Raw genomic sequence first — 16,830 nt, forward strand, 5'->3', positions numbered from 1 at the left:
ATAATCATGGTAATTACAGACCAGTCAGCTTACTAGAAATACCTGGGGAGATATGAGAACAATTATCAATTTGCCACCACCACTTAGAAGAGCATAAGATTCTAGGAAGCCAACAACCAGGCTGGGTGAAAATAGTGAGACAAAAATCTCCTCTACTGACAGTAACAGACTACATAGACCAGGAAGAAGCAATCTGGATTTGAGTATAGCTATTGAGTGTCAGTCAATCAATCAATGGTATTTATTGAACACTGACTATGTGCAGAGCACTCTACCAAGCGCTTGGGAGAGTACGATACAACAGAGTTAGCAGACACAACCCCTGTCCAATAACAACATGGACCTGTAAAGTCTTGACTAGACTATACTGTTCGGTGACTGTACAGCTGATGTCCAGGTCACACTCCAAGGGCTATCACACTCAGTGGCTATCAACTTGATTCGCCTCACCCTCAGCCCCACAGCACTAATTATGTATCCATAAATATTATAAACTATTTATATTAATGACTGTCACTCCCTCTAGAATCTAAGCTCCTTGTGGGCACAGGGAACGTGTCGTCCAATTCTGTTGTACTGTACTCTCCCTAGTGTGGAGTACTGTGCTCTGCACCCAGTAAGCACTCAATAAAGATGATGATGATGATAACCCTGAGGGAAATATTGGTCCAGGGCCAACTCTACTCACTACTGACAAGACGCTCAAGTTTTCCAGTGCTACCTACTTGAACACAGTTGTCAACACTCTGGTAGGAAAAAAATTCAGAGGGAATTTAGACAAATGGGGAAAGTAGTCCTCCAAAAATGAGATAAAGTTCAACAGTTACTTGTAAAAACTATATACATATAGGTCCAAAAAATAAGTACACCTTTTGGCCTATTTGGTCACATTCTTGCAGAAACCCACATTAAGCAACTCTGGTATTGTTGTATTCACACCGTGTCCGACACCTTGGGCTTGCATATGACTGTTGTTTCTGACACCACACAGTGCTGTATCCGGACAAATCCACGTTGCTGGAAGAACGCTCCCTAATTCTGCTTTTGCGTTCTCCCCCAGACACATAATGAAAACACAGGTCATGGCAGAAATGAATTTACCAGAAGTCTAGATAGGGAAAAGACTGGGCAGGGACAAATATAGATGAAAAACAGTCTTGGGAGAGAGTGTTATGGAACCCATGTCCAATATGAGTCAGCAGCATAGTATTCTGGTTTTAGAGACTTCACATGGTACTGAGAATATACAAAAAGAAGTTTCACATAGAGATAGAAAGTAAGACTTTATACCCTGCACTAGTCTAACCCACATTAAGACTATTATGTTCAGTTTTGGTAACTGCTGGGAAGCAGGTGTGCGATCCTTGCTACGGATGCAGGAAAACTTTCACCATCCCTAGTGGTCCCAGACTGTCTCCATTAAGGCAAAAACAAAGTCACCACCCCCTTATCTATCACACATTTGCAGTTGACCCAAGGGTTGCTGGGAGATATGGTCCAGGGAATAAATGTACATAAATGAAACTATCTTCCCCAGAAAAGGAAAATCATGCCTCTTTACCTATGGCCAGAAGAAAAGCTGGAAATGATCCAGAAACCGGGTCCCAGACATCACACTCCACCAGGGGAACTGGGGAGCCCCCAGGAGGCTGCCTACATCTGATCGGGTTTAGCCTTAATGTCAGCCTGACCCATGGTCATAGAGGGGTGTGTGTGCGTGTGCGCGCACATGTTCTCACACACACACACACACGAAAAAAATTACATCAGGTTCCCACCCCAACCAGGTCATTAATCCCCTTGCTTCAATCAACAGAAGCCTGAATGAAAAGATTATCCTTTAAATGCTGACAGGCTCTGGCTTCGATGAACCAGAAACTCAGGTTACTCATCTGCAATAGTTATTCTCAGAACATATAGATAGCACACCAGATCAAATTATGGGATGAGCTCAGTCTCGGCCCCAGTTTCTGGATTACTTCCAGCTTTTTTGCTGGCCACAGGTAAAGAGGCATGATTTTCCTTTTCTGGGGAAGCTTTGAGGAGGAATGTAGGTTTGGTCCAGTGTGCAGCCTCATCGTGGAAGATAATGGGAAGCCAAAGGGAGGAGAAGGGAGGAATGGAGATGGAGGGAGAAAGAAAGGGGTGAAGGTGCTCAAGGTCAGGGCTTGTAACTCGTTGTTCCTGCAAGCTGAGGTCACTGCTACTGTATTTGGAAAACTGTTTTCCATCCCGTCTAATGGCAAGACCTGAAGGTTTCAAGTGTCAGAGGAGGGGAGAGTGCCCAGAGGTGACTGAAGATGATTCCTACAGGGGCTGGGTTAGGTACTCTGTTCCTGTTCAGTGCCCCACGGTAAAGGAGCCTGAGATGTTTGGTTTCCTTTTTGCTTTGCTGTTCTGGCTCCTGAGGTGACCTTTTTTTTAAAAAAAAAATTGCACTTATTATGTGCCAGGCACTGTACTAAAAGCTGGGGCAGACGCAGGCTATTCAGGTTGGACACGGTCCGTGTCCCAAGTGGGGCTCACAGTCTTAATCCCCATTTTACAGATGAGGGAACTGAGGCCCAGAAGTGACATGACTTGCCCAAAGTCACAAAACAGGCAAGCAGCGAAGCCGGGTTTAGAACCCAGGTCTTCCTGACTCCCAGACCCATGCTTTATCTCTACTGTCTTTCCACTAATGTCTATGCAGTTGGCTTTATTCATTCATTCATTCATTCAATAGTATTTATTGAGCGCTTACTATGTGCAGAGCACTGTACTAAGCGCTTGGGATGAACAAGTCGGCAACAGATAGAGACAGTCCCTGCCGTTTGACGGGCTTACAGTCTAATCGGGGGAGATGGACAGACAAGAACAATGGCAATAAATAGAGTCAAGGGGAAGAACATCTCGTAAAAACAATGGCAACTAAATAGAATCAAGGCGATGTACAATTCATTAACAAAATAAATAGGGTAATGGAAATATATACAGTTGAGCGGACGAGTACAGTGCTGTGGGGATGGGAAGGGAGAGGTGGAGGAGCAGAGGGAAAGGGGGAAAAAGAGGGTTTAGCTGTGGAGAGGTAAAGGGGGGGTGGCAGAGGGAGTAGAGGGAGAAGAGGAGCTCAGTCTGGGAAGGCCTCTTGGAGGAGGTGAGTTTTAAGTAGTTTTAACTGACTGAGTTAAGTGAGTTTTAACTGCCCCTTTATAGTGGCTCAGTGGAAAGAGCACGGGCTTTGGAGTCAGGGCTCATGAGTTCGAATCCCAGCTCTGCCACTTGTCGGCTGTGTGACTGTGGGCAAGTCACTTAACTTCTCTGTGCCTCAGTTCCCTCATCTGTAAAATGGGGATGAAGACTGTGAGCCCCACGTGGGACAACCTGATTCCCCTATGTCTACCCCAGCGCTTAGAACAGTGCTCGGCACATAGTAAGCGCTTAACAAATACCAACATTATTATAGTTGGGGCAGTTGCCCCAGGCCCTACCCTTTCTTTCCTGGATCCGTGGACGGCATGGATCTTTAGTAGGTATCACAGAGGCTTACCCTCGGCTGCAGGATGGCAACCAGAACTCCAACTCCCTGAAGAGGATCTCAGCGTTAGAACAGGCCCAGCTGGAATTCTTTGTTGAAGCTTGCCCAACTACAACTAGCATTAACTTCTAGTCCCCACCACAACCAAGGCGATGCTTCTTATTGGCTTTGCAGGCCTCTGACAGGACAGAGATAATAATAATGTTGGCATTTGTTAAGTACTTACTACGTGCAGAGCACTGTTCTAAGCGCTGGGATAAAGGGTAATCGGGTTGTCCCATGTTAGGCTCATAGTCCCCATTTTACAGATGAGGTCACTGAGGCACAGAGAAGTGAAGTGACTTGCCCACAGTCACACAGCTGACAAGTGGCAGAGCCGGGAAGTCCTCACCCTTCTCCATTGTGGCCTGGATGAAGGTTTGTGCTCTGATATGGTCCTCACGTAACTGCCATGTGGTGCTAGCCAGAGCCCAAAGGTTCTTCTGCCCAAAAGTGATGTACTTCTAGTAACTTAACAGCCTTAAGAAAAACGCTGCTAGAATCCCTTCACTGTTAACTGAATGAAACTGACAGATGACGAGATGGGTGGGTGGGGATTGCAAAGCTGCAGTTGCCAACACCCGTCAGGGTCCAGGACAGGCCTCAACAGTGTGGAGTTTCTAGAAACTGGGTTAGACGGGCCGTATTAATAAAAGCACCAGAGATGATGAGGAATTAGTCATTTTGCCCCCAGGGTAGGATGGAAGAGGTTGACTTGCCAATATTTGGCTATACCCTCACCCATTTCCTCTGGGATGTAAACTCGTCCACCTTGATCATTTCGTCCAAGGGCTAGTTCCCTGATGACATACATCACTGGCAGAGCTCCCAGAGAGGGGAGAGAGGCATTACCCTCTGCAAAGTTATCTGAGACCTGGGTCTCGCCTACCTATTCTTCATTCTTCCCCCGGATGCAGCCCCCCAGCAGCAGCATCTATAAAACCGAAATGACAACTCCAGCTCCCCTTCTGGAGGACTCTTAGGGATCTGGGTGTCCCGTGGAGAGCCAACACTGGGAAGAGTTCTCTCCAGTCCCGTGGCAGGGTGGGAAGGTGCAAATTGAGGTACATGGGGAGGACAGGCTATCCATAGCTTTGTGATAAACTCCGTCGCCGACTGTGGTTGCTCTCTTTTGCCCCATTCCGCTCCTCTGCTGCCCACCTCCTCACTGTCCTTCGTTCTCGCCTATTCCGCCGTCGACCCCTGGGCCACAACCTCCCGCGGTCCCAGAATGCCCTCCCTTCTCACCTCCGCCAAACTAATTCTCTTCCCCTCTTCAAAACCCTACTTAAAGCTCACCTCCTCCAAGAGGCCTTCCCAGACTGAGCTCCCCTTTTTCCTCTGCTCCCTCTACCCCCTCCTTCACCTCTCTGCAGCTAAACCCTCTTCTCCCCCCTTTCCCTCTGCTCCTCCCCCCTCCCGTCCCCTCAGCACTGTACTCGTCCGCTCAACTGTATATATTTTCATTACCCTATTTATTTTGTTAATGAGATGTACATCACCTTGATTCTATTTATTTGCTATTGTTTTAATGAGATGTTCTTCCCCTCAATTCTATTTATTGCCGTTGTTCTTGTCTGTCTGTCTCCCCCGATTAGACTGTAAGCCCGTCAGAGGGCAGGGACTGTCTCTATCTGTTACCGATTTGTACATTCCAAGTGCTTAGTACAGTGCTCTGCACATAGTAAGCACTCAATAAATACTATTGAATGAATGAATGAATGAAATCCATGTGGTTGGGGAAATGGTTAGGAGACTCTACAGCAAAGGAGCATGGGCCTGGGATGCTGAGAACCTGGGTCCTCTAATCCCAGTTCTGGCACTTGCCTATGTGACCTCGGGCAAGTCACTTAAATTCTGTATCTCTATTTCCTCAATTGTAAAATAGGGATACAATACCTGTTCTCCCTTGGACTTCGACTGTGAGCTGACGTGATTAACTTGCTTCTACCCCGGTGCTTAGAACAGTGCTTGACACATAGTAAACACTTGACAAATACCATAATAAAAGAAAAATACCCTAGATTGTATTATGGCTCAGTGGAAAGAGCACGGGCTTGGGAGTCAGAGGTTGTGGTTTTTAATTCCAGCTCCACCACTATTCAGCTGTGTGACTTTGGGCAAATCACTTAATTTCTTTGTGCCTCAGTTACCACATCTGTAAAATGAGGATTAAGATTATGAGCCCCACCTGGGACAACCTGATTACTTTCTATTTACCCTAGTGTTTAGAATAGTGCTTTGGCACATAGTAAGCACTTAACAGATATTATTATTATTATTATTACTATAATAAAGGAGGATTGTGGAGTCTTTCTCTGGCAGTGTTAAAGACAAGGGTCCTCAGGTAATCTAATAAAATGTCTTAAAAGCAGGCCTGTTTAAAGACTACGCAACACCTTGAATTTCTTTCATTCTGATACTATGAACATGAATACATCAGACTCATTCTAGATAATACTACACATGCACTCACACAAACAGTAGCTTCAGAGAAAGATGCCATACTAAAGCCTTCAAACCTTAGTTCTGGACACTGTTTAACGCACGACCCCAAATTGCCATCATACTATGTAAAACCAATGCCTCGGTCATACAAAATAAACAAACATGAAGTGAATTTAAAAAAAATGTTCAAAGTGTTGTGAAGTTCCCAAAGATGATCTCATACACGCTGCCCCTTAACACCATTCTCTGACTGATTCCTTGATTAAGACCTCAAACAGGGGTAGGAAAAAAAGATTTAATAAGGACATAGCTGTTGCATGACAGTTTATCAGTGTTCATACACAACATCAAAACCCCTGCCAGACATCTGACTGTGCGGATTGCTGGATCACAAGAAAGACAGACCTAAAGGAGAGAATCATAGCGTTTGTACCAGCACGAATGCCCGGTTTTCCCTAGAGTTAGGAAGGAGAGGAGGACAGTAGCGGCCTCTGTCCTCCACACACAAACTCCAGCCACTTTCTCCAACAGTCCCACCCTCACAGCCACCCACGCCCATAACCGCCTTCATACAGAAGGTAAGGAAATGGCAGCCAGAAGGGAGGGAAAGGGAAAAGATCGGCTTGGCCTATAGGTCCCGTTCAAGGAAGGACTTGTGCTGTGGTGGCAACAGCAGAAGGCTAAGAGAGGGATCTGGTCGGCCACCCCCAACCCCAAAGGGCTGTATCACCTCCAAATAAGCAATTTAATTAACTGTGAAAGCTAGGGAAAATGACAAGGAGCCAGCTGAAGCTGCGTCATTCCACTGAGAAAAATCCAAGTCATCAGTCCAGTGTCTGGTCTAACTAACTCTGGAGCAAGCAGAACACTAAATTAATTTCCTCCACAATAAACACATTCCTGGTCTTGCTCAGCATTTCACCAAAAAAAACCAAGTGGTTTTCTCACATGTTTCTTTCCCTATTATCACTATTTCAGTCAGCCCTTCTTCCCGGAATACACAGAAGACATAAGCCTCTTATCTTTCTTTTATGACAGTATACTTTACTAAAGATTAACCACTTCAAAGGACAAAAAGAAACGCAAGATATTATTATTGTTAGTCATTCTGAATGGAGCAAAAAGTATATCCAGTTGACTGGGGCTGGAAGCAGGAGCTAAGTGAAGGATGCAAACAGCAGCAGAGAGCTTGAGAAGATTGTAATGAACTCAGCCCCTTATTTTTATTATTAACATCTGGGACCGAACAGAATACAAACAGAAAGTTGTTTCCTCCATGTGATCGTACATTATAGCACACTCAATTATCCACATCAATACAGAGAAACCATTGCTCAGATTAATTTTTGAAAATCACAGATAATCCAAAATGATTCTCTACTCTAAGGAAAAAAACACCAAAAAACCCAAAGCAAAGCAAATTTTATAACACCCCCCTGCAAGGGGGTTCCCTGTGCTTCATGCAGAATGACTGTGGACTTCTGGATTTTCCCAGCCAGCAGCTGAACTGAGCCTACTTCCCTGGCTTAAGTAGCACTGGCGAAGCTCAGTGGGTTTGGAGCTGCTGTTCTCTTTGCCAAGAAGCCGGAATGTCCGTGCATGTGTACGGGAGGGTGTCCCCAGCCCTGACACATTGGTGACTGTCACTTAGAAGGGTTTTGTGGGGAGAAAGTCCTTGTGTGTGGAGGACTACAAACTTATTTTTATCACTTACAGTGGCAAGAAGTCCAGGAATTTAACTCTCCCCCAGTATCAGTTTTTTCCCCTCTTTCTTGTTTCCTTCTTCTGGCCAGTAATACTGGCAAAACACTGAAGAATGTAATACTAAGAACAACTCTCGCTGGAAAAAAATAGCTATCGAGGGTGATCGCTGTGCAGTAGGAGAAAGAGGGGGAGAATGATGGAAAATGGCTCAAAAATGGATAGATTGTTTTCCCCTGTGCATTACTGTGTTAATAGCTTTCTCTTCTTCCTGGGAAAAAGTGTCTTCCTTCTAACTAGACTTCCTGCAGGGATGTGACAAGATTTTCAGTTTTCGAAAACTTAGCTTAAGGCTTATACCTATTTAGAAGAAATTAGTTAATATATCACTTTTTCTTGTTGCAAAGTATGTTTGGATTTAAATTTTTTTTTTTAATTGAGCTCTAGAGTGTTAATTTAGTACTGCCATTAATTTGAACTTTTCAGTCTCTGAAGCGGTTCTGTCTTGCTCTCTGAAGCGGTTCTGTCTTGCTTGCCACAAGGGCAGGAAATCTGAAGGGAAGTTTGGTGCCTCCAATTTTAGCAGATGCTAAAGGAAACAACTTCAGTATACAAAGACACCCTCCCACCCCTCCTTTAAAAACTCTATTTTAGAGATCGTTGAAGAAGATCCATTAACAGCGGCTAGAAAAATGAATCAAGATATCTAAGCTCCTTGAGGCCAGAGATCACGTCCATGAACTCTACCGTACTATCCAAGGTGCTTATTTTTGCTAGGAAAAAACATTTCATGGCAATAATCAACTTTCAGCGTTGATCACGGCTTCAATTCTAACCTAAAGCCCATGGAAACCATTTCTTTACCATCACAAAACTGAAGCCTCGACTCTTCCCTTCAAAAATATCCCCCGCAATTGTTTTCAACCAACTATCTCTGAGTAATCATTGCTACCAGAATGTAACTTTTTCGGGCACCATTTGGAAGAATAGGGAAACAGAGGCATAAAGGGGCCATGAATTGGCCACAACATGATAGGGTGCTGCCACTGTGTTTCTGTATCAGAGACCCCAATAACAGTTCATTAACATTGTATAGGGAACACAATTGTAAGTGTTTAAGATTCACTGCTAACAGATGTTCACTGAAAACAGTGAACTTAAGCAATTACAAATTAGTTCCCTGTTAAATGCTAATGAATTGATAAAGTGTTTCCAATGCAGAAACACAGAGCAGACTGCTTAAACAAGTTTTAGGAGCAGAAACTCCCATTTGCAAAGCATCTCCCTCCAACCATTGAAATAATGGTTGACAATAGGTTTTTCAAGAGCATAACTATATGGCATTATATCAAGAATGACTGTGATGATTTGGGAAAATGAGTGTAGAGGATAACTACAATAAAAAAGCACTACTCTAAAAGCCAATTAATCTTCCAGTGCCTTACTGTTCTCCATATGTTTATAAACTAATTGCAATTCCAAAACATTTAAAGTGGAATTACATTTTAAGGACATGCAAGTGACCAATAAATTATTCCAAGAGTATACAAAATTACAGGCCGTAATGTGAAAATAATTATATATTCTTCCATTTTACTCATGCAGTTTGGATACAAATAAGAAATCTTAAGGCCCACTTTTGCTATGTGGCTTCCCACATATCCTCAGGGACTTTTCATTCCTTTAATGATACAATTAACTAAACTGTCCCAACAATGACCTCTGCGATACAGCAAACATCAAGAAAACTAGCAGAGACAGATCTTGGTATTTGCCCCACAGCACTTATGTACATATCTATAAATGATATTAAGTTATTTATATTAACGTCTGCCTCCTCCTCTAGACTATAAACTCCTTGTGGGCACGGAACGTATCCACCAACCCTGCTGTACCATGCTCTCCCAAGCGCTTAGTACAGTGCTCGGCACACAGTAAGTGCTCAAATACCTTTGATTTATCTTGGGGTTCACTAGGTGCTGACCCAAACCTGTGAACATGAGCCACGTGGCTGAACAGAGGGTCATTATGAAAACAGGAAGGAAAACCTAGACTAAATGTCAACCGAAGCACACCACAAGAAGCAACCCATAGCAAAAGATGAAGGCCCCTGTTACTCTCTGGGAGAACCTACACAATATGAGTGTGTATGCTTTGGGGGTTTTTTTTCTCTGTTGCATAATTAATTGTGTGGCTTTATTTTTAAACACAGTATGGATTCACTTCTACTTGGAACATGGTTAGAGAAGCAACGTGGCTCAGTGAAAAGAGTACGGGCTTTGGAGTCAGAGGTCATGGGTTCGAATTCCGGCTTGGCCACTTGTCAGCTGTGTGACTTTGGGCAAGTCACTTAACTTCTCGGTGCCTCAATTACCTCATCTGTAAAATGGGGATTAAGACTGTGAGCCCCACGTGGGACAACCTGATTCCCCTGTGTCTACCCCAGCGCTTAGAACAGTGCTCTGCACATAGTAAGCGCTTAACAAATACCAACATTATTATTATTATTATGGTAAATAAGGTGCACAGACTTGTCTAGAAACAAGCCTATGAGTCTATCAGTTATTTCGGGTAAATTAGAGGCTGCTTCCCAACTTTTTTTCCCCCACACTGCGCTTTGACTGTGCCATTAGCTATTGTCTCAAAAACATCATGTCTGCTTTCCTTTACCTCTAATTATCGCCCTTAATTAGTGTTTACCATGAGTTTATGTCCAAAGTTGACCGTGCATACAGTTTTGAGAAATGAGGCATAAATTAGAGTAGAAAGGCAGAAATGTCACCTCATGTTTGATTCTACTACTAAAGAAAAGATGAAGACCTAGACTAAGGCCCAAGCACAGAAAAGAATTCCACTGGGTGGGCCTACGATTTGAGAAACAGCCACGGGATTACATGATATCTTAAAACAGGAAGTGGTTTCCACTTTGGGAAAGTGAAGTGTAAGCAAAAAAAAAAAAAAGAAACAAAAACAAAAAACTACTTTTGCAGCCAACAAGGGATGGCATATCAGCTCCATTGGGAAAATAAGGATGGTCGAACTTCAAACCTGGCAACAGAGGCTACTTACCCAGAAACCTTGGTTCACCAAAGATGTGGGAATCTCATCAACTCATCAAATTAGGCCGGTTCCTTCTAGGAAGCCAGAGAGCATAGGCACTGCTGTGAAAAGCTTCAAGGGCTACCCTGCCAGGGAGGATACCGGAGACACCACCCCCTTCCCGACCTCCAACTCCCCAGAGGGTTTGGAACCCACCCACTCAGGGTACCTGCACTGGGTCGCCCCTCCCTCGCCAGAATTCCACACAGAGGGAAGCTGTGGGCTGTACCGGAAAAAATACAATCTAGCGGTTACTCATATATGCAGTTTATACACACGTACCGGAATTGGTCTGATCCGAGGGGAAGAGGGGCAGGATGCGATGAGCTGATGAAACCACACACACCTCTGTAGAACCAAGGTTACAAGCAAGTAACCTGTTTCTCTCGTAGATGGGCACAGGCCTCATCAGCTCATGAAATAGACCGTGCAACCCATGAATGTTCCCCAATATCAGAAGAGGTATTGGGGGACTGAGCTGCTGGAGCAAGTCTCTTAGTTGGGTGCTTGCCTATGTCATTTCTGGGTACGCTTCAGAGGTTAGGAACTGTGGTATCTTGTCCCCTGGTTGAACCAGTGGTCAACTGGTCATTCGGTCAGTGACGGCCTCGCTGAACCAGAACTAGGTGCAGTTCATGAGCCACTTGTTCAGCGTCTATTTGATGACTGGTTGCTCTATTGAATAGCAGGGGTGGTCAAAGGAAATGAAATGCTAGGCTGTCTGCCAAATACACTTTGTTCTGTCCAGGTACCAGCTGAAAGCCCTTCAAGCAGCAAGGGTAGGTGGTACTACTTGTCCATTCTCACCAAGAAGTCTGGTGAAGAAGTCTGGGAGGACAACTGGCTGATTTACGTGGAATCTAGTTGCCGTTTTAGGACGGAAAGCAGGATGAGTCCATCGTATAGCACGTTCTTCTCAGATCAGCAGGGTCTTTGGGACATAGGAAACCAGAGTCTGTGACTCGCCTATCCTGATGCCTGGATCCTCAGCTAGATAGAATGATGTTTTCCAAGTGAAGAATTTCAGCAAGCAAGAAGTGCAGTGGCTTGAAAGGCTATGCCGGTTGGGTACAGATGGAAGCGACCTGACAGGACGATAGAGCTTGACTAGGTCCCTCGTGAACATGGAGGTGAGGGTGTTCGGGCCTACTGAGGTATCAACCTCCTCCACCTGTTTTGTGGAAACATCTCGATTGATGATACATTAAATCCAGACTGCCAGGAGCCATGAGACATTTAAGCATGTCTTAGACGGGATGGGGAGAGATGTCAAGGGCAAAATGTTCAGATCAAACTGTAAATCAGAGCCACTTGTTACCGTCCACGGATTGCCTTCTCAGAATGAGCATTCCAAAGACTACTGGCTCAGGCATCCAGTCCGGTACAAAGTACCAGCTCAGAAACCAGGGTACATATTTGGTCACAGTCTTGAGAGGGAGGATGCCTTGGCTTAGTTTAGGTCTCGCGGGTCTGCCTGCCACCAATTCCAATAGGGTGGAGAACCAGTCCTAGGAGAAGCAGCAGGGCCTAGTGGAAAGAGCACAGGCTTGAGAGTCAGGTCACAGGTTCTAATCCTGGCTCCACCACTTGCCTGCTGTGTGACCTTGGGCAAGTCCCTTAACTTCTCTGGGCCTCAGTTACCTCATCTGTAAAATGGGGATTGAGACTGTGAGCCCCACCTGGGACAGGAACTGTGTCCAACCTGATTGGCTCGTATCCATCCCAGAGCTTAGTACAGTGCCTGACACATGGTAAGTGCTTAACAAATACCATTATTATTGTTATTATTCCTGCCTGGGCCAAACGAGGGTTATCAGGGGGAGGGTTGCTAGAGTTTGTGAGAGGAGGGGAACTGGGGGAAAAATGCATGGAGGCCCTCGTTCCGGGCCCGTTCAAGGCATCAGTGGTCGCCAATCGGGTTTGGCTGCCATGAGCAAAAGAGTTGAGCTTCTCAGCTCGCCTTGGGGGTGAACGAGAGGTTCCTCTTCAGACTGCCTCTCCTTGAGAATATGCTGCTGCTAGCAAGCTGCTTAATAACCGACCACTTATAAGGGTTCATTGCTTGTCTGCGATTTTTATTTTGCGCTCCTGTTAGGCAGGTGGTGGACAGCCAGGCTCGGTTTTCAAGCACCACTGCCAATTGTTCAGCTTCTCTGTCCAGAGACCTGGAATGGGTACCCCCTGCTCACTAATGTAGTGCGTCATTACCTGATTATCCATCTGGATCCTGACATGTGTTGACCTGGGAGTAGGTCTGGGAAGGTCTCAAGCCCAGCCTTTCCATCTCCAAGACACTGGTGAGGAGGTTCATCTTCTGGAAAACAGGTGCCTTGGGATCTTGTCCCTTGTAAATGGGCTCTCTACACCATTAGTAACGCATCCAGGTACACAGGGATTCTGAAGTTATTTCTAGACGAGAGGTTCTGAGTGGCTATCCACCCGTTAAAGGATCGGGCAATCATGCTGTGAGTTTTGAGGGTTTTTTTTTCCTTTGGGTTTTTTTTTCTTCTTTCAGGCCAAGGCATAATAATTATCATTAATAATAATAATGGTATTTTTATGCGCTTACTATATGCCAAGCACTGTTCTAAGTGCTGGGGTAGATACAAGGTAATCAGGTTGCCCCACATGGGGCTCAGAGTCTCAATCCCCATTTTACAGATGAGGTAACAGACACAGAGAAGTTAAGTGCCTTGCCCAAGGTCACACAGCAGACAAGTGGTGGATCTGGGATCAGAACCCACATCATCTGACTCCCAAACCCATGCTCTTTCCATGCATCAGACCAGAGAAACTTCAAACTTAATTAAGGTTTCCCCTTTTGATGCCTCACATATGGTATGACCTCTGGGGATAGGGATGGGGTCGGGGGAGGGGAGAGACAGATGGGGGACAGCAAGTAGGGTTGCCACCAACCCCAGCAACTGCAGTTGAGTCTGTTCTGGAGTCCTCCAAGAAAACAGCAAGGAGCAGCTTGTGTCTGTGAAAGTCAGCTACTAGAAAGAAAGCCCTTTAAATGAGTGTCCAAATGGGCTCCGTGAAAGGGCAATCAATCAATCAATGCCATTTTTTGAGGGCCTACTGCATGCTAGACACTGTATTAAGCACTTGGGAGAGTACAACAGTAGCGAGAAACATACTCATTCACTCATTCAGTAGGAATTGGGATTTAGGGTTACTTAGTTGGAAGCCCAGCTGGGTAAGAAGTTGTCATGTTTACAACCCTTCAAGCTGACTGTTCTAATCAGGTCTCAATGAGTCAGCCAGCCAGGTATGGCAACACACACAGTCCTTCCCCTCGACCCCCCAAATCAGGCTGCCAGACCAATTCAGCATATGGTAAAATACCCGAGTAACTGAGGGTAGCCCAAATGACAGGGTTCTGAGTCAGAAGTGGTGGTGTTTCACTCAGAATCTGAGATAACTCTAACAGGTCTGGGACACCGGAATGTGGAAGTTTGGCGTGCTTGCCGTCCTCAGTACATAGCAAGTGCCCCTGTTGTATAAGGGGAAACACCTTCCATCTGGAGGCCATCTTGAATCTTTCTTTCTTCACTAGAAGGCTGATCTCCCTGAAGGCCAGGACAGTCTTCAGGCCTCAGCAGACAAGTGGTGGAGCCTGGATTAAAGCCCATGACTTTCCAACTCCCAGACCTGTGCTCTTTCCACTAGGTAACACACACAAAAAAAGAGGAGCTGAAGTATTCGTCCTTTTTTCTGGGAACTGGCTCTTTTCTCTAATAGAGATCTTGCTTCTCAGAGTCACCTGCCACAGTCCATGTTCCACTTTGAGGCCCTGGAAAGGGGTGTCTAGAGATCCACCCAAAGGCTTCGAGGTCAATGCAATATCCATCTGTATGAGCGGCGATCTAGTAAGTCGGTTGTTATGAGTGATCATTCGCTCACCCAGCCCTGCAAGTCGCCCTCCCACCGTGCGGTTGATGGGTTGGGTCTGGCCTTGTGGATCTGCTGTTGGAAAATGCCTCCTTCTGGAGGTCAGGTATGTGACATCAGGCCTCGGTCCCAGAGAGATGGTCAGTACATCACAGAGATCTTTTACCCTTTCCGGAGGATTCACTGACGACCGGCCACACAGCTGGAAGTGAAATTTTGGGAAAACGCTTCTTGAAAACTGGGTGAAATAGGTGAAGTAGTCGGACCCTCCGACTGCTAGGCATCTGGATGTGATGTACCTGGGTGGGTGAACTGGTCTAGTGTTTTGGACACGGGACTGAGCGCAGCATTTGGAAGCTTAGGGGAGCATTTTCACTTGCTCTCCACTGAATCTCTGGCCAGAGTATTGGCTTCCGAGGTCCTCAACCTTCATTGCATCCTTGTGTATTGGGTATAACACTTCTGCCAGACTAACAGGCTTCTCAAAAGCCTCTGGGCAAGATGTCCATCTTGAGGAGGAATGAAACCGCCAGCTTGGACTTCTCAGGGAGGAAGTTGAGGTTCTGCTCCTGTTCTGTAAACTAAAGGTGCACGGGGTCTTTAAAGACATCCTCTTCTTCCACCTTCTCTAAGAAGGGCATAAAATCCAACTTTTTGTGGGGTCAGCGCCCTGTCCACTCGGCAAGATAAAACGAAGGTAATCGGTCTCTCGTTCCTCTGATTCACCAGTTGCCAAGAAAGGTGTGAGGGGACAGAGAGGGGGAAGGATAAATCCCTGGAGGATGAAGTCGCTGTCCTGGCTGTCTAGCCACCTGAGGAGCCACAAGATGAGGTTGTCGTCTGCGGTTTGGTGCAGTTCCTGCTCCACGTGGGAGGGGCCCGGTGAGATGGGGCCTGGAAGTGGGGTGGTGAGTGCTTGCTGCAGGACCACAGAGGCCATCATATCCTCAAGAGAGTCCCATAGTGGGTGGACCACGGCTTGTGCCAAGGTGCCCGCCAGGGTGGGAGCCTCTCTGTTGTCTTGGATGAGAGAGAGGTAGTGGGTAGGTTCAGGGGAACCGGGACAGGGTCAGCTGGGGCTGTGGTCGGCGCAAAGCAGCTTACCTCGTCCAGGGCTCCAATGGGAGGTTGGGGAGCGTCAGACTTCGGCAGAGCAGGTTGGGTGCATCGGACTCCAGGAGAGCGTTGCGATCCATGCAGCACTTGGACTGCTCCCTCTGTTCCTGGCAAGCCTTAATCCACGTGATAGGCCCTTTCAAACTGCAGGATTAGTAGTCGAAGCCATTGTACCTATAAGCAGGAGGAGGAAACCACCAGAGCAGCGAAAAAGCTGGCCTACGGTCTCTAGACGGGCTGCTAGTTGGTGGGAAAGGGTGAGGGGAGGCAAGGGGGAAACTCCAGAAAGGGGCTTCTCCCTTGGAAAACCAACCCTCAAGGGTCCCTATCACTAGGCTCCATCCTCCAGTCACCCTGGGAGGGGAGCTTTTCCCTAACAACTCCCTTCAATGTTAGCATACCCATTTCTCCGGAAGGAGGAGAAAAAAAGTTTCTTCTGCCTATTAAGAGGCTGAGGTGCCATGCTCATTCGGGAACAGTAGCTTGTTTCTTATGTGGGTCCCTCCACCATTCACCACTCAGAAAGGAGGACTAAAATGGCTCCAGCCTCCCTCGTGGCTATGCAAGATGGCAACCGTCACTCTAACCAGGAGGACAGTCCCAAATACAGAACAGAATCTATCAAAAATTTTTCTGCCACCTGAACTGGTAGAAAACTCCCTCCTCAGAGACACGAGACAGAGGAGCTGGTGTGGATCCAGTTGGGTGGGGGGCGGTGTAGGGGACCAGCTGGCGAGAAAGGGCAGTGGACTGCGGAAGGGGCCTCCCCGGGGGTGGGGATGGGGGGAGAGGGACCCTTCCCAAACCTCAGCAATGGGGAAAAAGGAGAGAGGGAGCTTGCTGCAAGGTGTGTGTGTGTGTGTGTGTGTGTTGGGGATGCAGGCTAGGCCTGGGACCAGTGTCCACCCAAAAGGCAGGGAGAACCCCAGGATGAAGAGGTTAACAAGGGATCCAGACCCCAGCAGAACAATGGGGAGATCAAGGAGAGTCTCCCAGGGTCTGTCTGTGGGGGGGAA

At 46.4% G+C, this 16,830-nt stretch overlaps 1 protein-coding gene across 2 annotated transcripts in view; it reads right to left on the reverse strand.

Annotated features, from left to right (window-relative positions):
- LOC100085268 (RING1 and YY1 binding protein) overlaps window positions 1–16,830 on the reverse strand; it is a 103,452-nt gene that overhangs the window by 11,694 nt on the left and 74,928 nt on the right. The window contains exon 5 of one of the 2 annotated variants that reach the window (XM_029051298.1): window positions 15,803–15,988. The exons of the other annotated variant lie outside the window; for it this stretch is intronic. Within the exon in view, the coding sequence (XP_028907131.1) occupies window positions 15,803–15,894 (92 nt within the window). The 5' untranslated portion in view covers window positions 15,895–15,988. The remainder of the gene's footprint in view (window positions 1–15,802; window positions 15,989–16,830) is intronic. 2 annotated transcript variants of the gene reach the window in all.

Source organism: Ornithorhynchus anatinus, chromosome X1 (assembly GCF_004115215.2).
Source record: "Ornithorhynchus anatinus isolate Pmale09 chromosome X1, mOrnAna1.pri.v4, whole genome shotgun sequence".
Classification (NCBI taxonomy): domain Eukaryota; kingdom Metazoa; phylum Chordata; class Mammalia; order Monotremata; family Ornithorhynchidae; genus Ornithorhynchus; species Ornithorhynchus anatinus.